Below are 23,820 nucleotides of genomic sequence, written 5' to 3' on the forward strand. Positions count from 1 at the left end.
ACCAAGTGAACACGTTCCTATGAGCAGAACACAAATTAAAACTAAAATGTTACCAAAACCCTAGAAGCCTTTTCCCGTCATTGTCTGGTCGCTAGCTTCCCCGCTAAAGGTAAGCACCCTTCTGAATTCTATCATAAAGGGTTTTTTGGTCTTTTTTCTGAACTTTTGTACAAATGGAGTTATAGAATATTACTCCTTCATGACTGGCTTCTTTCACTCAAGATTACGTTTGTAAAATTCATCTGTTGCACATTGTCCTAATTTATTTTATTCTCCTGGCTTTGAATTCTATTGTATGACTATACTACGACTTGTTTATCCATTCTCCAGTTGATGGACATTGGGTTTTCCAGTTGGGGGATATTTTAGTAGTGCTGCTATGAACATTCTTGGACATGTCTTTCGATGTGTATCTGTGCATTTATGTTGAATATATTCCTAGGAGTTAGATTGCTGTATGTTAAGATGTGCACCTATATTTAGCTTTAGCAGATATTGCAAAACAGTTATCAAATGAAGTTTTATCCAAACCAGCAAAGAATGAGAGTTCCAGTTTCTCCATATTCTTGTCAACATTTGATATTGTCTTTTAATTTTAACCACTGTGGTGATATCATATTGTGACTTTGATTGACACTTCTCTGAAGATTAATTAAATTGAGCATACTTTTTGCATGTTTATTGCTCATTAGGGTGCATTCTTGTGAAGTGCTTTTCAAGTCTTTTGTCTATTTTTCTATTTAGGGCATTTGCCTTTTTTTTTAACAACCTTTAGAAGTCCCTTATATGTTCTGGGTATAAGTACTTTTTTAGAAGTATGTATTGCAAATATCTTCTTCCACTCTGTGGTTTGGATTTTAACTCTCTCATGGTATCGTTGATGAACAAACTTCTTAACATTGATTTAGCCTAATTTGTCAATACTTTTAATTTGTGGTTAGGATTTTTGTGTTCTCTTTAAATCTTTGCATACTCCAAGGTAACGAAAATATTCTTGTATGGTATTTTTGAAAAATTACTTGACACATTTAGAACTATAATCTTCCTGAAATTAATTTTTTATATGAATGAGGTTAGGGTCAAAATTATTTTTTTCATGTAAACATCCAAATGACTTTGCACCATCTATTGAAAAGATCCATTTGCCTTTGTTTCTGAAATGTCATTTTGTCATAAATCAGATGACCATAGGTCTGCTCAAGACTCTTATTTTCAATTTTTCTCTTCATTTATCCTGCAATACCATAGTGTCTTAATTTCTATAGCTTTATGATGGGTTTTATTATCCGATAGATAAGTCCTCCAGTTTTATTCTTTTTCTTCAAAATTGCTTTGGTTATTATTGTTCCTTTGTATTTCTATGTAAGCTTTAGATTCAGCTTGTCAATTTTCATACAGAAATCTGCTGAAATTTTAAGATTTTACTGCATTTATAGATGCAATTGGAGAGAATTGACATATTCCCAACATTGAGTCTCCCAACTATTTAACATTATATATCTTTCTCTTTAACTTGTCTCAGTAATATTTTATATTTTTCAGTGTAGAAGTCTTAGGCATATTGTTAGATTTTTTTCTAGATATTGGTATTTTTGAAACTACTGTAAATGATACCTGAAATTTTAAATTTCCTGGTTTTGTGGCTATATAGAAATACAATTTATATTTGTATACTGACCTTATATCCAGAGGCATTGCTAACTTCATTTATTAATTCTAATAGTCTGTGGATTCTTTATGACTTTTTGTGTATACAATCATGTCATTTTTTAAAAAGACATTCTTATTTCTTCCCTTCCAATCATTGTGTCTTTTTTTTTCCTTTGCTTATTCCACTGGTTAGGACCTCTGGTAAAACACTGAAGTGAAATAGTAAAGGCAGGCATTATTGTCTCATTCTTGATCACTGAGGGAAAATTTCCAATAATTTACCATTAAGGATAATGTTTACTGTAGGTTTTAAAATACACTCTGAAAGTTCCCTTCCATTTTTAGTTTGCTAACAATTTTACCATGAACATATGCTGAATTTTATCAAATGACTTCTTCTGAATCCATTGAGATAATCATATGATTTTTCTCCTTTATCTGTTAATGTGATAAATTATAGTGATCAGTTTTCAAATATTCAATTGCATTTGTATTCCTAAAATAACACAATTTTCTCATAATTTATTATTTCCCTTTTATATGTTTCTGAATTTTATTTGCTGATATATTTTTTAGAATTTTTCTATCTATGTTTATAAAAGAGATTGGTCTGTAATTTTCCTTTCTCATAATGGCCTATTCAGGTTTAGATGTCATAACCCATTGAAGTTATGATGGCACCCAAATGATTTGGGAAATATTCTATTTTTCTGTTCTCTGAAAGAGTTTGTATAAATTGGTGTTATTTCTTCCATAAGTATTTGGAAGAATTCACTAGTGTGAATTCAAGTGGCATGGTTTTTAATAACAAGTTTAATTTATTTAATAGATATGACTAATGAGATTTCCTATTCTTGTTTCAGTTTTGGTAAATTGCGTTTTTAAAAGATGTTTTCCATTTTATATAAGTTGTCAAATTTATTGGCATAAAGTTGTTCACAATATCCATTTTAATTTTTTCATGTCTGTAGGATTGGTAGTGATGTTCCTTTTTCCTTCTTGATATTAGGAGTTGATGTTTCCTTTTTTTCTTGATTAGTTTTACTAAGAGTTTTTAATTTTAATAATCATTATGAAGAATCAACTTTCAGTTTTATTGATTTTTCTCTGTTGTATATTTGTCATCAATTGCATTTACTTATGTTTATGTGTATAATATATATGTTACTTTCATCCTTCTTTATTTTTGTTTGATTTGTTTCTTCAAGCTGTTCAAATTAAAGCTTAGATTATTGATTTTTAATTTTTCTTTTCTAACATAGGTATTTAAAGTTTTTAAATTTCCCTCTAAGTACTGTTTTGATATATCAGACCTTAATTTTTAACCAGTTCAAAATATAAGGAAATTTCTACTGTGATTTCTACTTTGACCCTTGGATTACATTATTTAATTTTGAAATATTTTGGTATTTCTTGTTATATTTTTATTTCTGTTTTAAGTCCACAGTCAAAGAGCATACTCTGAGTTACTTCAATTCTTTAAAAAAATCTTTTGAATTTTGCTTTATGACCCACAATATGGATAATTTTTGTATATTCCATATGCACATAAAAGAATATGTATTCTCCACTGTACCATGTATGTCAGTTTATTCAAATATAATTATTCTGCTGTTCAGATCTTTAATATTCTTTTTCTTTTTGAGGACGATTAGACCTGAGCTAACATCTGCTGCCAATCCTCCTCTTTTTGCTGAGGAAGACTGGCCCTGAGCTAACATCTGTGCCCCATCTTCCTCTACTTTATATGTGGGACGCCTACCACAGCATGGCTCGCCAAGTGGTGCCATGTCCACACCTGTGATCCGGGCAGGCGAACCCCAGGCCGCCAAAGCAGAACCTGCGAACTTAACTGCTGGGCCACCAGCTGGCCCCTTTAATATTCTTAATCTGTTTGTGTGTATGTGTGTGTCTTCTTATTCTATCAGGAATTGAGAGAGTATTGTCTCCTACTATGATTTGGATTTATCTATTTCTCATTTAGTTCTCTCAGTTTAGCTTTATATATTTTGTAATTATCTGATGGGGATATATTCAGTCTTAGAACCAACATATTTCTGGTAGATTTACTTCTTTATCATTATGAAACATCTGTCTTTATCTCTAGTAATGCATCTTTCCTTAAAGTCTCCTTTGTCTTATGTGAGTATAGCTACACTCGGTTTATTTTGGTTAGTGTTTTTATTATATATCTTTTCATATTTTTTAACTTTCAACCTTTCTGTGATAGCACACACACATACCTTTAGATGATAGCATATTATTGAATTTTTCTTAAACCTAGTCTGACCATTTTGGTTTTTTAATTGGATTATTTAATCTAATTGCAATCAATGTAATATTTGATATATTTCTGTTTATATTTACCATCTAATTTTTTTCTATGTGTCAGTAAAATTTCTTTCTTCTTTTGGATTATCCAGATAATTGTTATTTTTCATTTTTTCTTCAATTAGTTTTTTAGTTATTCTTTTTTTTTCTGCTGCTTCTTCTCCCCAAAGCCCCCCAGTACATAGTTGTATATTCTAGTTGTAGGTCCCTCTGGTTGTTCTATGTGGGATGCTGCCTCAGCATGGCCTGATGAGTGGTGCCACTTCCCCACCCAGGATCCAAACTGGTGAAACCCCAGGCCGGTGAAGTGGAATGCACAAAAATAACCACTCGGCCATAGGGTTGGCCCTTTTAGTTGTTCTTTTAGCAATTATCCTAGAGATTATAGCATGCATCTTTGATCCACAAGTCTAATACAAATTATTTAATGTTACTGCTTCCATGATAATGCTTAGAACCTTAGAACTTAACTATTTATACCATCTGCCTTTTACATTATTAGTGTCATGAATTTAAATTTTATATATTTTTTAAATCCTCTAATAAACTGCAACTTTTGCCTCGTATGATCAATATCACTTTATCTTTACCCCGACTCTTGCTCTAGTTCTTCCTGCCAATCTGTGATTCCTGCAGGACTGTTTTCCTTCTGCATAATAAATTCCACTAAAAGGATTTCTTTTAGTGCAGATGTGCCTGTAATTAATTCTCTCAGTTTTTCTTTGTTTGAAAACTTCATTTCTGAAGGATATATTTTCTGGTAATAGAATTCTAGTCTGGTAGGTTTTTTTTTTTTTTTTTTCAGAAATTTAAAGACATCATTCTTTTGTCTTTTGGTTTCATGATTTATGTTGAAAAGTCAGTTCTCCATGTTATTGCTGCTCCTGGAATAGTAATGTATCATTTTTATGTGGTTGCTCTTAAGATTTTCTCTTTGACTTTGGTCTTCAGCAGCTCTCCTATGATACGCCTACGTGTGCTTTGTTCTTTATTCTCCTAATTGGGTTTCATTGAGCATCTTGAGGGGTGAAGGCTTTTCACCAATTCTGGAAAATTCTTGATTATTATCTCTTCAAACTGCTTATTCCCCATTCCTTGTCTCTGTTCTCCTTCTAGGATTACAATCGTATGTATGTTAGAGTTTTTCATTATGCCCCACATGTCAGTAATGTTCTTGTCTGTATTTTTAATCATTTTATTCCTCTCTGCTTCTATTTGGATATTTTGTATTGGCCTGTCTCGCATTCACTAATTCTGTAGTCCTTTACATTTACCAGGACATTAAACCACCTAAATAATTTTTAATTTCAAATATTATATTTCTCAGTTCCAGAATTAATTTACATTTTAAAATTTCACTTCTCTGGAGAAATTCTCCTCTATCTATTTTCTCTATTTCTTATTTTTAACATATTAGTCATACTTATTTTAACATCATTGTCAGTGAATTGTAGTGTCTGTTTCATCTGTGGGTCATTTGTATTGTCTGTTTTATTTCTAGGTTTTATTCATGTCAACCACTTTTTTTATGTGCATGCCTAGTTATTTTATTGAATGCTGAATGTTTATGTAAAAAGCTGTCCAGGATCCAGATGATAGTATCTTCCTCCAGAAAGAGTTCAACTTTTCCTTGGGTAGTTCGATAGAGTCATGTCTGTTCAGATTGTCTGAATCCAAACAGGCACAGTGTTTAGTCAGGCTCTTTTCGGTCCTGATAAGCACCTGGCCCTCCAGGAATTTCACTCAAGACCTTAGTGTATTCTCCATAGTCCCTTACCATGGCAGCTCCCAAACTGAAATCTTTGTGCAGAAGGACTATTAAAACTTCACTCTGCTTTTCAGAAAATTTCCACTTAAGTTTTCAGTCTTCATCCCTGGGATGTCCCTGAGTTTACAAGTATCCTGAGGGGGAAAACTGGCCTTGAGCTTGAATCCTCCAGTTTACCAAAGGCTATTGAAGTTACTCTATCCCTGGCAGGAGCCTTTTGTCTGTTCTCAGGCTTAGCAAATTTCCTCAGGGCAAACTGATTGTAGGAGTCAGTTCACAGCTCCAAGGATTTTCCCTTTCAGGAATCTGAGCCTCTTCAGTTCTTATTATATCATCTGCTGTCTGTTGCTTCAAGTGGATAATGTCTGAATTTTAACTACTTTTAGTGGTCATTTTTTGCTCTTAGATAATCCATCTAACCCGGAAGCGTAATTCCACTAAATATGTGCATAATTTTTAACTTCAGACTATTTAAAATCTATATTTTTACAACTTTTCGTAGTAAAGAAAGAGGGAGTCTTAAAGTGATGGAGGCTCCATTGCCATCAGTAGAATTTCTGTCCCCCAAACGGCCTGTGTCAAACTCACTATATGCTGTGCCTAAAATAATAACAAAGGAATTGTAAAAATTGCATGTATTATAGAAGCATTTGAGAAACTATATGATTGAAAACTGTGTTATTATCCAGGTATTTGACCTCCATTCTCTATTTTTGTTTTGCAACAATGGAATTAGCCTATTTTTCAGAAGGTGTACATTTTGTGGAAGTTATTTGAATCATGTTTACTACTAACTTCTAACAATTGAATTTCAAAATGTGGATCTATTCTACACCAAAGTCTGGTGGTGATCCCTAAGCGGGTAAGGAATGGTCCATGCTTTATGAATACACACAGTAATTCATAAAGTAATACATGAAGTAATTCACAAATTTACTCACATAAATAAATAAAGGTGGGTTTTGGCTGTTTATTTGGCCAATCTCATTTGGGTGATTATACTAACTGGACTTTCCTGGCATAAACAAAAAAAGTGAACTTAGATTTTCATAATGTTGAAATATATTGGTAAAAACTTCCATCAGATTTCTTGCCATTATATAGAAAATCTATTTTATTTAAATAGCTAATAATAAGTAGAGAAATCATTAAAGGTGACTACCATATTTATGTCTTATATATCTGTTTGTATTTAATTTTGTTCTCATTTTTTATCACCCTCTAATTTCAATTTTTAGATTAGATGAAGGCTAAAACCTATGTTTCAAGAATAACTTAAACAGTCAGTAATTTTCCCTTTTTATTTTACTATATCCTTAGGAAAAAAGGTAATTCAGGAAAAAGTGCAAGTAATTAAATTCCAGTAGGATGACATTTGAGATTTAAAAATAAATATTAGATTATAAAGCAAGCTCTTAAACTGCTCACATTGTGCCTAAAGTTTAACTAAGTGGTCTTATATCCATACAAATTTAGTTGGAAACCATGTAATCGGCTTACATGGCTTATTGAACACAACATAAAACAATTATAATTCAGATAAGTTCATTTTTTATCTTATTTAATTTCTGTTTCTATTCTTATTGTCCTAAAGGACAAAATAATGCTTATTTCTTACAAATGAAAGTTCCGTATAATTAAAAAGTAAATTTACACAAAATGTCTGAAAGCTACATTGAAGAACAAAACAGAAGATAACTTGGACATCAAAAATAAATCATTATTTTGTTGATAAAAGCTGTCCATGTCTGCAAAGTAACTTAAAGTAAAAATCTGATATCACCTGATAATCAGACTTGAACAGAATAACCAAAACTCAGAAGAAATTCTCTGGCTCTTTTGAAAGGTGCGGAGAAGCTATAGGAAAACCAAGAGAAACATACATTAAACTACACTAGAACTTCTACTTATAGGGCAAAAGGAAGGACAAGGAAGTGTATAATGCCCTCCAGACTCTTAAATCCTTTGAAAGGACTTAGGGTTTATTTAAGATTCTGAGATTAATTTAAAAAGATTTTACCAAGCAGTGACTTAGTTTTATTTAGTGAAAGAGAAGTTGAATTATATTAAGATTTTTCATTCATTATTATTTATAAATGAGAATAATTTTTTAATTTTGGTATTAGTATGGAGCACTTACAACATGCTAGGTAAGTAGCAACCAAATAAATAAGATACTCTCTAGCATATGTTGTGCTCACAATAGGAGAAAGTCGTGATTTTAGTGTATTAATATTTTAATGAAGTGTATGTTTACGTACAAGTTGGGAGAAACAAGTTACGTGCTCACGGCTATTTAGGGGGATACTCCAGTAGAATAGTCTACAAAAAAGGCCTAGATAGCTATAAAGAATTTCAAATAATCTGGCCTTGTAAAGATAAAGTTACATGGTAAAGACAAGTACCATAAATATATGGAAATACACGATTACAAAAAGCTTTAAAATTTTTCATTAAAAAGACATTCACTAATTAAGAAGTTGATTTAAGTAAAATTTCTTCTTATGCCACTTGAATAATGTATAGTTATGGAAAGATTAATCGCCAAGAGAAGGTAAAATACAAAGAAAATACATATTCAATATCCAGCATAACTAAAACTGCTAAGTGCAATGAATATTAATAAAAGGAAGAGATTTAGCATGGTCAGGGACATGCATAGCTTTGGAATAGAGGTATCCATATTTAGACGACAATACAATTTCTTAAAAGAAAGGCATTCAAGTGGGGGTTAGGTTTGCCAAAACTAAGGGGAGGTTCACTTAACCAAATACAATACTTAACTGAATACAAAGCTATTCCTGCAGTTGGAGTTTTCTTTAATCTCTCTCTCAGCGTCCTGAACCAAGAGGTTGGGGAATATTGGCTTCAGGAATTTGAACTCACCAGTCCCAGGGTCTCCTGTCAGACACACCTCATACTGGTAGTTCTGGGACAGAGTCCCGGTGCCACTCACGTCCACCAGGTGGCCCGGAAAGGGGCCCTCGGGCACCGAACAGCGACCCAGCGACGCGGCCCTGCTCCTCCTGCACAGCCGCACCGCGACGAACAGCAGCACCGACAGGAGGAAGAGCGATGACACCGACGCCAGCGCGACGACCAGGTAGACGGTGAGCGGGTCGGCCCGCGCCTGCTCGGCCGCCGCCTCGGGCAGCGGCAGGTAGGGCTGGGAGAAGCCGTCCACCAGCAGCACGTGCAGCGTGACGCTGGCCGAGCGCGGCGGCTCGCCATTGTCCCTGACCTGCACCAGCAGCCTGTGCTTGGGCGCGTCGCGCTCGCTCAGCAGCCTGGCCGTGCGCACCTCGCCGTTGTGCGGCCACACGCCGAACAGCCCGGGCTCCGTGGCCTTGAGCAGCTGGTACGACAGCCAGGCGTTCTGGCCCGAGTCGCCGTCCACCGCCACCACCTTGGTCACCAGGTAGCCCGCCTCGGCCGCCCGGGGCACCAGCTCGGTGCAGGGCGCAGAGCCGTTCTGCAGCGGGTACAGCACGAAGGGCGAGTTGTCGTTGGCGTCCAGCACCAGCACGCGCACCCGCGCCTGGCTGCTCAGCGCGGGCGAGCCGCGGTCCGTGGCGCCCACCCCGAACTCGAAGGCCTGCAGGGCCTCGTAGTCCAGCGACCTGAGGGCGAACAGGTGGCCGTTGTCGGCGTTGATGGACACGAGGGAGGCCAGGGGCAGGTGCGGGTCTTGGGGCGGCAGCAGCGAGTAGGTGAGCTGGGCGTTGGCGCCTGCGTCTGTGTCTGTGGCGCTGACGCTGCCGATGTGCAGGGCGGGGCTGTTGTTCTCGCGGACCCAGAGGGTGTAGGAGGTTTGGGTGAAGGCCGGGGCGTTGTCGTTGACGTCGGAGACCAGCACGGTTATGTTGTGCTGGGTTTTCAGCCTGGGGGATCCCATGTCAGTGACCGTGATGGTGATGTTGTACTCGGCCTGGCTTTCTCTGTCCAGCGGGCTCTCTGTTACCAGGGTGTAGAAATTCTTGAAAGTCGGTTTTAGAATGAACGGCAGATTATCTGGAATAGAGCAAATCATCTTTCCATTGTCTCCGGAGTCTCTATCTCGAATTCTAAAGATAGAAACTACGGTCTCAGGAGCATTTTCTGGGATGGAGCTGGTAAGTGAAGACATGGTCAGTTCAGGGGCGTTGTCATTCACATCCACCACCTCTATGACTACAGTGCCTTTTCCAGAAAGGCCTCCTCCATCTGTAGCCTCAATTTCCACGTGGTAAGATTTAATTTGTTCAAAATCCAATATCTTTGTCAGTCGGATTTCTCCTGTGACTTCATCTATTGAGAAAGTTTGTTTAATTTCATCTGATGCTTGGAACAAGCCATAGGAAACGCTCCCGAAATTTCCAGCATCGACATCCCTAGCTAAAACTGTAAGTATTGGGGAGTCCACGGGGCTGTTTTCCAGGACCTGCACCTCATATGTGGTGTGCACAAACTCAGGAGCATTGTCATTGACGTCCATGATCAGGATTCGCACCATGGCGGTGCCAGACCTGGGTGGAGTCCCACCGTCCAGCGCCATGAGGGTCAAGCTGAACTCAGGCTGCTCCTCTCGATCCAGCGCTTTGTCCTGCACCAAATCTGGGTATTTCTTGCCCTCACTATGATTTCGAGTGAGAACGTGAAAGTGAGAATTGGAGCTGATAGTGTATTTTTGAAGACCGTTACTGCCCACATCCAAATCCTGAGCTAATTTTAACGGAAATATGGTCCCTGGCTGGCTATTTTCCAGTATTTTCAAGAGAATCTCCCCATTCGGGAATACTGGAGAGTGGTCATTAATGTCCTGGATTGATAATTCTCCCTCAAAAAATTGCATTGGCGTTTCCAGGAACACTTGGAAATGCAGTACACAGGGTTCAATGGGGCCACATAGCTCTTCCCGGTCTAGTTTCTCCCTCAAAAGCAAATCTCCAGTCTGACGATCCAGCTGCAAGCGCTGCTTGTCATCGTCACACACCACCCGGGCCGACCGGGCGGCCAGTTCCCCTATTCCCAGGCCCAGATCCCTGGTCAGATGGGCTACAAAGGAGCCGCTCTCTGTTTCTTCCAGCACAGAATAACGAATAGGCTCGGAGCGAGACTGAGACAAAAACACCATCAAAATAAAGGCCATCACTTGCCTGTTTGGTTGAATTCTCTCTAGCGTCTCCATGTTGGAACTCGGGTTGTTACGTTCAATCCCTTCAGCAACCACAAAAAGACTAGAGATAGTCAATTCTGATTTCTTGCCTCGTGGAATTATCACAGAGCTGCTTTTAATTCTAAATTTGTTGAGTATATCTCTGCTCAAACTCTGGTAAACCAGTGCTGCTGGCAAAGCTTCTTTCGAGTGTTTTTGATTCCGTCTTGCAACAAAGGAATACGCGAGCTTTTTAGGGCTCCTTATTCACAATCTTAGCCTGCAGCGCCACCCTGCGTCTTGATTGAGAAATTAATCTTCTGAAGTTGCAGCGAATTTTGAAAGCGTCCAAATGCAAGCCACTTTTTAAGGTGTATAGAACTTTAAAAAACTTTGGTATCCCATTAAATTGCATAATTTATAAGCTTATTCTATTACATTGCATAAGCTAGAATAATTGTGAGCACAAAGTAAGAGGATATCTCCGTCTCCCCACACCCTTATCAGTGGGACTGCAAAGAACTTCTATCTCCCCTTTGCATAATCTAACTAGGGGAGGTAAACTCTTATAAAATTACAATTCAAAATAGTGATAGCTGTTTATTTTCAACTACACGAGGAATTTATGATGATGTGAAAGTTTGTCAAGGAGTTCTGTACCACATGGTCTCAGGGAGACTAGTTTTCAAAGGAAAGGTTCTATTTCCCTACGCTGGTGTGCAAATTGTAATACAGTTGAATAAAGAGGCATCTTGCTTGGTTATAAGTTCTTTTACAGCATGAGCCTACATTAAATTTAGAAGGAAGTCAAATAGTATTAGATTCAGATTCTTAGACCTGGAGAAGAAATGAAAGGGCTTTTCTAGATCAGAAAATGAAGCTCAGAGGGTGATAGCACTTGATTATTCTACTTGACTATTATCAGGATAATGTCAAGGCAAATTCAAGTGAGTAAAAATCATAGAATTTTGCTAAGATAAAAGACTTTAAGCTTAATCTTACTTAGCTAGATAGATATCTATATTTTATAATGAGTTTGCTGCTTACCACATTGATCCTTTCTATCCCAGATAGCATATTCCTCCACTAGCTGATTTGGGGAAAAATAAGAAGCCCTGATTTAAAACATTTTAATCTGCGAGCAAACAGTGCCTCAGACCTTGTTTACTCATATTCGGTGGAGACGAGAGACTTGTTTATAAAATGGCTTCCAGCACACTGTGCAGCTATTGAGATTGCCCTGATATAGAAAGTCAACTGAGACACAGCCATTTTGGGGGGTACAATTAGTTTATTAATGGAGTACCACATATCTTGACACATATGATATTTCCTCCCCTTAAAAATCTTGTAATTTAATTTAATTACTTAATTAAACTAATAATTTAGCATTTATAATTCATGTTGAATGAATTATTTTAAAAGCATGTCAATAATCTTAGATTCTGATAGTGATAGAAAGTGTTAGGAAAATTATTTTAAAAGAAGCCTGGATATAGTGGTCATTCAATAAATATCAGTTGAATAAATAAGTTAATTAATCCACTGTAATGATTCTATTTCTACATATGTAAGAAGATTATTGTCAGGTTATATCTTCAGCCATTAACATGTCTGAATTTGAATATAGATTCTGAGAGATGCGAGCACAATGCACGCTAAGCACTACTCAATTAAATTTACTTTGATTCTAGTTCTGTTAATTCCTGCAATAGATTTAGCGATGACAACAATAATGATATTAATACACTTTAGAATTTCTTTCACATTTAAGGCAAATAAGAGGAGATACAATATGTATCAACATTAGGTACAATAAAAAATAAGAAATAACATATACTGAAAAGAATAAAAAGAAAGAATATCATTTTAGATATAAATGGAAAACAAATCTCCTGAGCAAAACAAAGAGCAAATTGTTCATAATATAAGTAAGTTCTAGTTAGATTCAACTTAGAGTTCAGAACAAAATTCAAACTATATTTTGTTTACTTATTTCTATATGTTGACAGAGCAATAGTGTTGCAAACCAGCTCTTTCAGTCCCTTTTGTCAATCCAAAGCAAATGAAATCTAGATGGTATTAACATATATGTCTTATTATATGTCAGATACTATTCTAAGCATTTTACATTTATTAACTTATTTTATCCTCCAAACAACCCTATGAGGTGGGCAGTCTTATTAGCCACATTTTATAGATGAAGAAATTGAGGCGTGGAGAATTTAAATAACCTGCCCATAGTCACACAGCATGTGAAATGGCAGAGCTAGGATTCAAACTGTTACAGTGGCTCCAGAATCCATTCTCTTCTCTTTCTGAGTGGAACTGGAGAGGTGAAAAACTTTTTAGTTTATTTAGATCCAAACTTCAGCCTTGCCTTGAGTACATAGATATCATAGGTGAATTATATTTGTATTCAAATTTTCAATTAATATAAGAACGCTTAAAATGGTTTGCCTGCCTGTAGAGATAGGTACCAGCAGAGAGAGGTGCTTACAAAACTTAGAAATTGGAAGGAAAACTAATAGTGTTTTGTTGAGATCATTAATTAGGTAAATAAAAAAATTTGAGTGACATAATGAATTTCCTCAAATGTTAGAGAAAAAAACCTATGTGTAGATTTTTTAAAATGTTATCAGGATATAATGTTAAAATCAGGAAGAGTGGCCAAAAGGATAGCCTAATATATTATGTCATGGATTATTCCCCCAAACTGCCAAACTTATCAGAAAAAAAAAATCTACTATATTATACCTGCATGGAAGAGGAGTTAATGATATAAAGACTGATCACTTGAAAAACCATTCCATTCCAGTCAGGAAAGGTGCAGTATCCATTCTGAAGGATTCATGCAAGGTAACACCATTGGTTGCCAGACCTGAAGCATGATATTTAATATTTTCTTTCCATTTTGAATATACAAAGAGAGACAGATTAATTAGAGGAGTAGTCTGGAAATTAAATAACAGCTTTAATTCCCCCCTGGTAAAATATAGGTGAGAACTTTAAATACCATTGAAGGAAAGAAAAAAAAATCATTTTAAAGGAATTTGAATACGAGTAGTCCTAAGGTTCAAAATGCTAAATCGATACTTTCAAGTTTTGAATAGTCTCACTTGCTTTAACAGAAGTGAGAGAATGTTTTTTAAACTTCATGGTGACTCAAGGGCAGTTTTGTTCCTAACTTGAAGGGAGAAAGTAGAAGGAGATTAAACATTAATTATTGAGAGAAAGAGATAAATTGGTGAAATAGGTAATTAGATTTTAACTAGTATTTTTAGTTCAGAATCAAAATAGTATTATTTCAAAGTATTAAGCTAACATTAATAATTGGTTAATATCAATGGTTTGCAGATTTTATTAGAAATTCTTATAAATGGAATTATCTTTTGGAATTTTTCTACTAGATAAATTAGATACATGAGCTGACCATTTGAATAAAATAACTGTAAAGCAAATAATACTGCTCACTGGTGAAAGCAAACTAAGATTTAGTATCAGGTAACCTTCCAAACTAAACTTACAAGATGTTTTTTAAAAACATACTCTTTGAAATGCAAATTTAGAAAGGAGATATTTGAATAATTACAGAGTGTGGCTTGAGAAATTTGTGATGGAATCTAAGACAATTTCTAATAATTTCTTGTAGTGCATGTTAAATAAAAAGATAGTATTTATATGTTTCATGTATCAAAATATTCAAATATCTAATGTCTAACTTATAATACATCCTTAAAATCAGGAGGTGCGACTCCTCCAACTTTGTTGTTCTTTTTCAAGATTGTTTTGGCTATTCTTCGTCCCTTGCATTCCCATGTGAATTTTAGGGTCAATTTGGCAATTTCTGCAAAAAAAAGACAGTTGGGCTTTCGATAGGGATTCTATTGAAATTGTAGACCGATGTGGGGTGTATCACCACCTCACGATGATAAGTCTTCCAGTACATGGACACTTTCCATTTACTTAGGTCTTCTTTAATTTCTTTTGGTGATGTTTTGCAGTGTTCAGTGGAGAAGTCCTGCACTTATCTTGTTAAATTTATTCACATTTTATTCTTTCTGATGCTATCATAAGTGGAATTGCTTTCTTCACCTTATTTTTAGATTGTCCAAAGCTAGTGTGTAGACATACAGTTGATTTTTGTAATACTGATCTTGCATACTCCAACCTTGCTGAACTCCTTTATTAATTTTAGTAGTTCTTTTTTGTGTGGATTCCTTAGGATTTTCTTTATGCATGATCATGTCATCTGCAAATATACTTTTATTTCTTCATTTTCATTCTGGATTATTTTATTTCTTTTTCTTGCCTAATTGCCCTGGCTAGAATTTCTAGTATGATGTCATATAGAAGTAGGGAGGGGGGACATCCTTGTTTTGTTCCTAATCTTAGGGGGAAAGGGTTCAGTCTTTCATTATTAAATCTGAAGTAAGCTGTGGGTTTTTATAGTTGCCCTTTATCAGGTTGAGGACACTCCCTATTATTCCTAGTTTGTTGAGTGTTTTTATCATGAAAAGGTGTTGCATTTTGTAGAATGCTTTTTCCATATTATTGGGATGGATGTATGGTCTTGTCCTTTCCTGTTAATATGGCATATTGCATAGATCGATTTTCATGTTAAGTCAACTTTTCATTTCTGGGACAAATGCCACTTAGGGATGGTGTATAATTCTTTTCATATGTTGCTGGAGTCAGTTTGCTAATATTTTGTTGAGGATTTTTGTATCTATATTCATTAGGGATATTGGTATTTAGTTTTCTTTTCTTGTGTTATATTTGTCTGGTTTTGGCACCAGGGTAATACTGGCCTCATAAGGAATTGGGAAGTGATACTGCTCTTTTTTTTAAAATGAGTTTTTGAAGGATTGGTGTTAATTCTTTAAACATTCAGTAGAATTCACCAGTGAAACCATCTGGTCCTGGGCTTTTCTTTGTGGAAGGTTTTTTGATTACTGATTAAATCTTGTTGAATAGGATGAGACATTCAGGATGAAGAAATCTATTTCCTGGGGTTGGCTCAGTGGCATAGTGGTTAAGTTCACATGCTCGCTTTGGCAGACCCAGGTTCCCTGGCCTGGATCCCAGGGGTGGACCTATGCAGCGCTTACCAAGCCATGCTGTGGCAGGCATCCCACTTATAAAATAGAGCAAGATGGGCACAGCTGTTAGCTCAGGACCCATCTTCCTCAGAAAAAAGAGGAGGATTGGCAATGGATGTTAGCTCAGGATCTTCCTCAAGAAGAAAAAAAAAATAAAAGAAAGAAATCCATTTCCCCAGCAAGACAGAAATTTAAGCAAAAAAAAAAAAAAAAAAAACCCTTCAAAATGACAATATTTAGAGAATACAATTTTAATTTTTTATAAATCCCAAATTGTTCTAGAAGTTGAGTTTCTTACCAAAGACTTTCCTTATGGACAGCCCATATTAGTTAGAGACAATTCAGAATCTTCAGAAATCTGAACCCATTTGTCTCTGATATTCTAGTCAGAAACCTCTCACATTAATAGTTCGGGAACTAAGTCCCAGTAATGTAGATGTCCCCAAAATGCTCAGAAAATGGCCGTATTGAGCAGCAGTCCACTGAAGGTTTCCTGTTCATCCTCCATATCTGAGCATCAATGAACAGGAGCAGAGAGAATTGAAAAAGGAAGATGGCTAAGTCAAACCAGTGATCAAGAGGATAGAGAACCTGTCGGCTTGAGTAAACTTCTGCTGGTGGTCCAAGAAATGGAAAGTAAGGCGGGGATAGGTCTAGACCAGGTGTAGCATGACCATGCCAAATAGAGGTGGCTTCTAGTTGTCCTTAATAACAGCACTAGCTCGTGCCTGGCAGTGGCTATCACTTAGGAGCCTAGATATGCTTCAGTGCTCCACACTTCCAGGCTATAGGCCCACATGCTAAACATCAAGTACTCTGAGGCCTTGAACCATTGATGAAATAGTCATGAGTTCTAGCTCAAGTCATCGTCCAGGTTATCACCTTGTTCTACCCAGGACCAGCTCAGTGCACAATATAGAACTGCTTTGCAATGGCTTTTCTTTGTCATCCAGCGAGTTGTTTGTGTCATCCAGGACCACCATGTGCAGCACTATCATGCATATTAATTAAGACCATGACTTTTCTCCATAGGTAATCCCCATGTATCAATTACTTCAGTTACAACCTAATTTTCCTCAAAATCTGCTTGTCTACTCTGAAGATTGAAAAGTAAAAATGTCTCCATTAGCTCCTATGCCTACAGTCTTAACAGACACCACGACAACCAAGAAACAGAAGGTGACATTCCCTGACTGGGGCCCAGCTCAGATACATCGTTAGGTGTTGGTCCAGAACTTCTACTTGTTTGTCACAAAGTTGAACAAAGCTTCTTAATAAGGGTTGGATTTGTAGCGCCTAGTGCTGGAACTACCTTGAGACTCCTCCTGCCGCCCTTCCGCAAGACCACCAAAACCAGTGCTGGAGGAAGAGAAACCTCTAATAGGAGACGAGTTCTCAACAAAATATCACCAGGCATATGAGGAAGACCAACAGCATGAAAAATGGACTCAACAAATAATGTATATATAAGAAATAGAGATTCAGAACAATGTGCAAAGAACTTAAAAGTAAAAGATATTTAATTTTCTCAAAAAAAAGAGGAAAATAGCAATTGTGAAAAAAGAATAAGTTGTGAAAACCTGCCAAATGGAAATTCTGAAGAAGAAAACTGTAGTCACTCAAACAAACAAAAAAATCAGTATATTGGGTGAATCTCTGGTTGGGACCTAGCAAATATCAGAACATCAAGAATAAAGAAGAATCCTAAAAGACAGTAAAGAAGTTTACAGACAAAAGAACGATAACTAGGCTGATAGCATATTTTTCATCAGCAGTGTTGAATACCAAAATAACAGAAGGAAAATTTAAAAATCTATGCTTGACCAAACTATCGGCCAAGAACACTAGCATTAGACATAAAAAGTAACTCTGAATTATGATTAATAGATTTCCAGCTTTAAAACATGTAACAATCTAATCTAAGAAGGAAAAGACTCCCAGAATAAGGTAGTGGGATATGTAGAAAAACTCACATTTAAAAATAAAGACCTCATTTGTAAGGAAGCCATATTTAAGGATTAAGGAAGATTTATAAACAGTATGGTAAGTTACTTTACTAGTTTTAATGAGTGATGTTTGAATATAGTTTAGCCTTTTAAAAATGCTACATAAAAGTTTAAAATTCATTTTCACCTCTTTGCTTTTTAATATTAAAAATTAGATTATGTGGGCTGGCCCCGTGGCTGAGTGGTTAAGTTCACACGCTCCGCTGCAGGCGGCCCAGTGTTTCGTTGGTTCAAATCCTGGGCGCAGACATGGCACCGCTCATCAAACCACGCTGAGGCAGCGTCCCACATACCACAACTAGAAGGACCCACAACGAAGAATATACAACTATGTACCAGGGGGCTTTGGGGAGAAAAAGGAAAAAGTAAAATCTTTTAAAAAAAATTAGATTATGAATATCAAGGAAGTATTTAAATTATTTATGAACTGATGTGTTTTCAGAGAGGAAAAAGGGAGAGTGCACACTATCTACAATTATGTTTTGGAAATAAATGAACAATTGGCTATATTGAAGTTTATTCAAAGATTTTGGGATCTTAAAAATTTCACTTAATTTTGATACCATGAAGACTAATCAAAGTTCAATAGAATAACCAATTAGAGGCCAGGGAATTTACATACAGATTTCAGGAAGTTAATTTGATGAGCAGAAAGTCTTGGAAGTTGACATTGTTTCTATAAATTACTTATACTGCACTTCTTCGTTGTCCTTGAAATCAAAGATGTGAGCAAGCTCAATGTGGAACATAATTGGATATTGATACATTATTTTACAGTTCTCTGAGTTTCCAGAAATCTCAAAAAGTGAAGGGGGACAATTAATTAATACACTGGCTCTATGGAAATTGGAGTTATTCTCTTACAGCCCATTCCTTTCTGAACATAGATAGTTCTTTTGAATTTCAATGTGAAGATAAGTTCAACGTAAACAAGTCCTTGAAAAATTCACTGATTTCCCAAATATTTTAAAAATTATTTATTCGACAAATATTACTCAAGTATCTACTAGGTGTGAGGCATTGGGCTATGTGCTGAAGATGCAATTCTGAATAAAACAGAAGAAGACTCTACCTTCAAGTTCCTTAGAGTCTAGCAAGGTTATTTAGTGTATTCTGGTGTGGGAGGTTCAAGTTTTCTTTAATTTCTCTTACTTTTTGAAACAGATCAGATACCATATTGTTCCAAAAAGAACTGGCCCCTACATTTTCCACATGACTTCATGTATTACTTTATGATATACTGTGTGTATTCATAAAGCATGGATCATTCCTTACCCGCTTAGGGATCACCACCAGACTTTGGTGTAGAATAGATCAACATTTTGAAATTCAATTGTTAGAATTTAGTAGTAAACATGATCCCAATAACTTCCACAAAATGTATATATTGCAAAGTGATCACAATAAGTCTAGTTAACATCTAGTTAACGTTCCTTTCCTCTTTGGGGAATTTTCAAAATCTTTGAGAAACTTCAGCTCTCTTTCTTCTAGTCATGAGTATTCAATTTCTGGAAAGTTATATCCCTCTGGATGAGAAAATACCTACGAGAAGAAAATTTATTTCTTCCTAATCAACTCCCTAACTTGGGACTAAATATTTTGTTACTTAAAAATGTTTCTTGGGGGTGACCCTGTGGCCGAGTGGTTAAGTTCGCGCGCTCCGCTGCAGGCGGCCCAGTGTTTCGTTGGTTCGAATCCTGGGCGCGGACATGGCACTGCTCATCAGACCACGCTGAGGCAGCGTCCCACATGCCACAACTAGAAGAACCCACAACGAAGAATACACAACTATGTACCGGGGGGCTTTGGGGAGAAAAAGGAAAAAATAAAATCTTAAAAAAAAAATGTTTCTTTATTTCACTCAAAATAGCCATAAAATTTGATGTTTTTCTTGCTTCCAGGTTTTGTTCCTAGTTGTAGCTGCTTTAGACTTTCACAGTGATATTGCTCTCTCCTGCTCTTCAGAACTTCCTCATCTTGTATATTTTCTTTTAACTAAACTATAGGGACAGTGGATGGACAGTGTTTATCCCAGAAGGACAATACATAATCCTAAGTCATGTCAGGTTGAAATCTGAAGGAGGGAACTAAGACAGGAAACAAAGAAAATATTTACTCATATATCACCATATAAATACCAAGTAGATATTAATTAAAAAATAGGATTGGATAAACACTACTTTTACCATAAAGCATTTTGAGGTCCTATATACATGTACTTTCTTGAATTTTCTTTTTTTTAAATGGCCCTCATGTTGATAACATTTACATGTCAGAATTTACAAACCAAATTGTCATCACACCAGATGCCTTTACTAAACTCTGTTTTCATGCCAAATGGAAAAACACAATCAGTTCTTCAAAATACCTTAGGTTTAATTTTTTTCTTCACCACCATTAACACACTTTAGGCAAATATAAGAGTAATTTGCCCTGTTAACCTATATTTTTTATTCATTTTTCGCCCATATAAACAATACAATATTGAAATATTTGTTGCAAATGTCAAAACGGAAAGGAATTAAATGTATTACTTTCATGTCAGTACTATACCCCTAAAAAAGACAGTACACCTTAAAAATGGTTCATCTTAAAGAAAACACATTCTTAACTAGCCACAAATTTCATTAACCACAGACAAAGCTGTGTTAGGAGTATTATAAACAACATTATCTGACTACATTCAACCGGGTAAATTATCAGGTTGGTGGTTTGGAACTTTCTAGACATTGCTTTGGATATAAACTTTGAAGTGAATTCCTCAAAATGAACTTATTTGATATTATCATTAAAAGATAAATTTACTTTTATTCACCTATAAGAAAAAGAAAAGGAGGCATTAAGACTGCATTGGTAAGACAGGAAGCAGATGAAAAAAGGACAATATGCAAGGATTAATTAGCCAGAAAGAAAGTAAAATCAATATATAAACAAACTGTTATACTAACTAAAGATTCTCGAATTAAAAAGAAAATATTCATAACCAAACAGTTACTTTTAAATGCTTCTGTTAATGAAACCTAAGCTATTCTCAGATTTGGAGTTTTGCGCTAATATTGCTCAGTGTCGTGAACCAGAGCACTGGGAACAGACGGCTTGAGGAAACTAAACTCGCTGGTACCCGAACCGGCCCTCAGACACACCTCATACTGGTAGCTCTGGGACAGGGTCCCGGTGCCGCTCACGTCCACCAGGTGGCCTGGAAAGGGGCCCTCGGGCACCGTGCAGCGACCCAGCGACGCGGCCCTGCTCCTCCTGCACAGCCGCACCGCGACGAACAGCAGCACCGACAGGAGGAAGAGCGACGACACCGACGCCAGCGCGACGACCAGGTAGACGGTGAGCGGGTCGGCCCGCGCCTGCTCGGCCGCCGCCTCGGGCAGCGGCAGGTAGGGCTGGGAGAAGCCGTCCACCAGCAGCACGTGCAGCGTGACGCTGGCCGAGCGCGGCGGCTCGCCATTGTCCCTGACCTGCACCAGCAGCCTGTGCTTGGGCGCGTCGCGCTCGCTCAGCAGCCTGGCCGTGCGCACCTCGCCGTTGTGCGGCCACACGCCGAACAGCCCGGGCTCCGTGGCCTTGAGCAGCTGGTACGACAGCCAGGCGTTCTGGCCCGAGTCGCCGTCCACCGCCACCACCTTGGTCACCAGGTAGCCCGCCTCGGCCGCCCGGGGCACCAGCTCGGTGCAGGGCGCAGAGCCGTTCTGCAGCGGGTACAGCACGAAGGGCGAGTTGTCGTTGGCGTCCAGCACCAGCACGCGCACCCGCGCCTGGCTGCTCAGCGCGGGCGAGCCGCGGTCCGTGGCGCCCACGCCGAACTCGAAGGCCTGCAGGGCCTCGTAGTCCAGCGACCTGAGGGCGAACAGGTGGCCGTTGTCGGCGTTGATGGACACGAGGGAGGCCAGGGGCAGGTGCGGGTCTTGGGGCGGCAGCAGCGAGTAGGTGAGCTGGGCGTTGGCGCCTGCGTCTGTGTCTGTGGCGCTGACGCTGCCGATGTGCAGGGCGGGGCTGTTGTTCTCGCGGACCCAGAGGGTGTAGGAGGTTTGGGTGAAGGCCGGGGCGTTGTCGTTGACGTCGGAGACCAGCACGGTTATGTTGTGCTGGGTTTTCAGCCTGGGTGTCCCCAAATCAGTGACCGTGATGGTGATGTTGTACTCGGCTCTTTTCTCTCTGTCCAGAGCTCCTTCTGACAGAAGGGTGTAAAAATTCTCTGCAGATGGTTTCAGGACGAACGGGAGATCGTTCTCGATGGAACACACCATTTTCCCATTGTCTCCAGAGTCTAGATCCGAAACACTGAAAACAGCCACCACAGTCTCCGGCGAGTTCTCTGGGATAGGACTAGTAATTGATGACACGGTCAGTTCTGGTGCGTTGTCGTTCACATCAACTACCTGAATGATCACTGTTGATTTTCCCGAAAGGCCTCCACCATCCTTGGCTTCTACGTTGACTTCATAAGTATTAATCGCCTCAAAATTCAAATATTTGACTAGTTGGATATCACCAGTAATTGGATCCAGTCGAAAAGTTTTGCGAATTTCTTCCGAAGCATGAAAAAATGCATATGATATTGTCCCAAAATTTCCTGTATCTAAATCAGACGCTGAGACAGTGACAATAAGAGAGTTAACGGGGCTGTTCTCTAGAATTTGAACCTCATAGAGGGACTGCGTAAATTCTGGGGCATTGTCGTTTATGTCTAAGACCTGGATGTGAACCCGGACTGTCCCATACCTGGGTGGAGTCCCGCCATCCAGCGCCGTGAGCGTTAAACTGAGCTCAGGCTGCTCCTCACGGTCCAGCGCTTTGTCCAGCACTAGTTCTGCGTACTTCCTTCCATCCCTACCACCGCGTGTGAGAACGTGGAAATGAAAATTGGGACTGATCGTGTAGTTTTGGAGACTGTTTCTTCCCACATCCAAGTCTTCGGCATTTCCCAAAGGAATTACTGTTCCTGGTGGAGTGCTTTCTAGGATTTTCAGCTGTATCTCATTTTCAAAGAACACCGGAGAATGGTCATTCTCGTCTATGACCTGGAGCTCATTTGTAATAAATTGCAAAGGGTTTTGCAGTAATATCTGAAAATGCAGTATACATGGCTCTGTGGAGCCGCATAGCTCCTCCCGGTCCAATTTCTCCAGCAGGAGCAAATCACCGGTCTGATGGCTGAGCTGAAAATGCTGTCTGTTCCCTTTAGACATAACTTGGGCTCCCCTCGCAGCCAGTTCCCCTACACTCAGCCCCAGATCCTTTGCTAGGTTGGTTATCAGAAAGCCCCTCTCTTTTTCCTCAGCCACAGAGTAGCGTCTCGACTCAGACCCAGCCAGAGACCCACCCAGAAAAGCAAAGAGAAACAGAACTTGCCTTTGTCTAAGAAAGCGCTCCCCTCCGGCCTCCTGTGCACTGCCTGCCATGTTCTTCAAGGAAATACCGCCAAGCTGAGCCTGTGACGGCGCTGGAAAACGCAGTCTTTTGCCTCCCAATCTTTGCAGAAGGCCTAGCGAACAATCTTTTCCAGAAGCTCAGATCGGCTTGCTGAAAAATCTGCTCAGGCTCACAACGCCTAGTTGACCTCACTGGATCCGGGCGGTACAGAGCACGCAGGGTGCTGTGCTTTAATTCGCCTTCTTAGTCAACAGCGCCACCATGCGTTCGATCGTAGTTTCAAAATCTTGCAGAAGGGGTTTTGAATCTTGGGGTTTTGTTGTTGTTGGTTTGATTTTTTAATCGCTTACCCGGCTCAGATAATGCTACTATAAGTTGTATAAGTTAAATAAGCACAGGCTGGAAAATGAAATGTGTAATTATTATCGAAAAGAAGTGACTGTC

At 38.2% G+C, this 23,820-nt stretch overlaps 2 protein-coding genes across 3 annotated transcripts; both read right to left on the minus strand.

Moving 5' to 3' along the window:
* Window positions 1-6,705: 6,705 nt before the first annotated feature.
* On the minus strand, window positions 6,706-13,438 carry PCDHB4 (protocadherin beta 4). Its single transcript, XM_014730614.3, has one exon. It carries the CDS (start codon window positions 10,914-10,916, stop codon window positions 8,529-8,531), a length of 2,388 nt encoding a protein of 795 aa, XP_014586100.1. The 5' UTR covers window positions 10,917-13,438; the 3' UTR covers window positions 6,706-8,528.
* A 6,384-nt stretch (window positions 13,439-19,822) lies between these two features.
* On the minus strand, window positions 19,823-23,585 carry PCDHB3 (protocadherin beta 3). Of its 2 annotated transcripts, XM_023617532.2 has the most exons (2): window positions 21,135-23,548; window positions 19,823-20,078 (listed from the first exon to the last, which is right to left on the minus strand). In XM_023617532.2, the coding sequence occupies exons 1-2, from the start codon at window positions 23,403-23,405 to the stop codon at window positions 20,049-20,051; spliced, it is 2,301 nt and encodes a 766-aa protein (XP_023473300.1). In that variant the 5' UTR covers window positions 23,406-23,548; the 3' UTR covers window positions 19,823-20,048. The 2 variants fall into 2 exon arrangements, with proteins under 2 accessions (XP_023473300.1, XP_014586101.2); XM_014730615.3 differs by lacking the exon at window positions 19,823-20,078 and having other exon boundaries at window positions 20,090-23,585.
* Between the last annotated feature and the right edge of the window lie 235 nt (window positions 23,586-23,820).

Source organism: Equus caballus, chromosome 14, assembly GCF_041296265.1.
Source record: "Equus caballus isolate H_3958 breed thoroughbred chromosome 14, TB-T2T, whole genome shotgun sequence".
Taxonomy (NCBI): domain Eukaryota; kingdom Metazoa; phylum Chordata; class Mammalia; order Perissodactyla; family Equidae; genus Equus; species Equus caballus.

What these genes read in the sequence shown, in the direction of transcription:
- PCDHB4 (XM_014730614.3), bottom strand. Translation starts at nt 10,916, where the DNA reads ATGGAGACGCTAGAGAGAATTCAACCAAACAGGCAAGTGATGGCCTTT.
- PCDHB3 (XM_014730615.3), bottom strand. Translation starts at nt 23,405, where the DNA reads ATGGCAGGCAGTGCACAGGAGGCCGGAGGGGAGCGCTTTCTTAGACAA.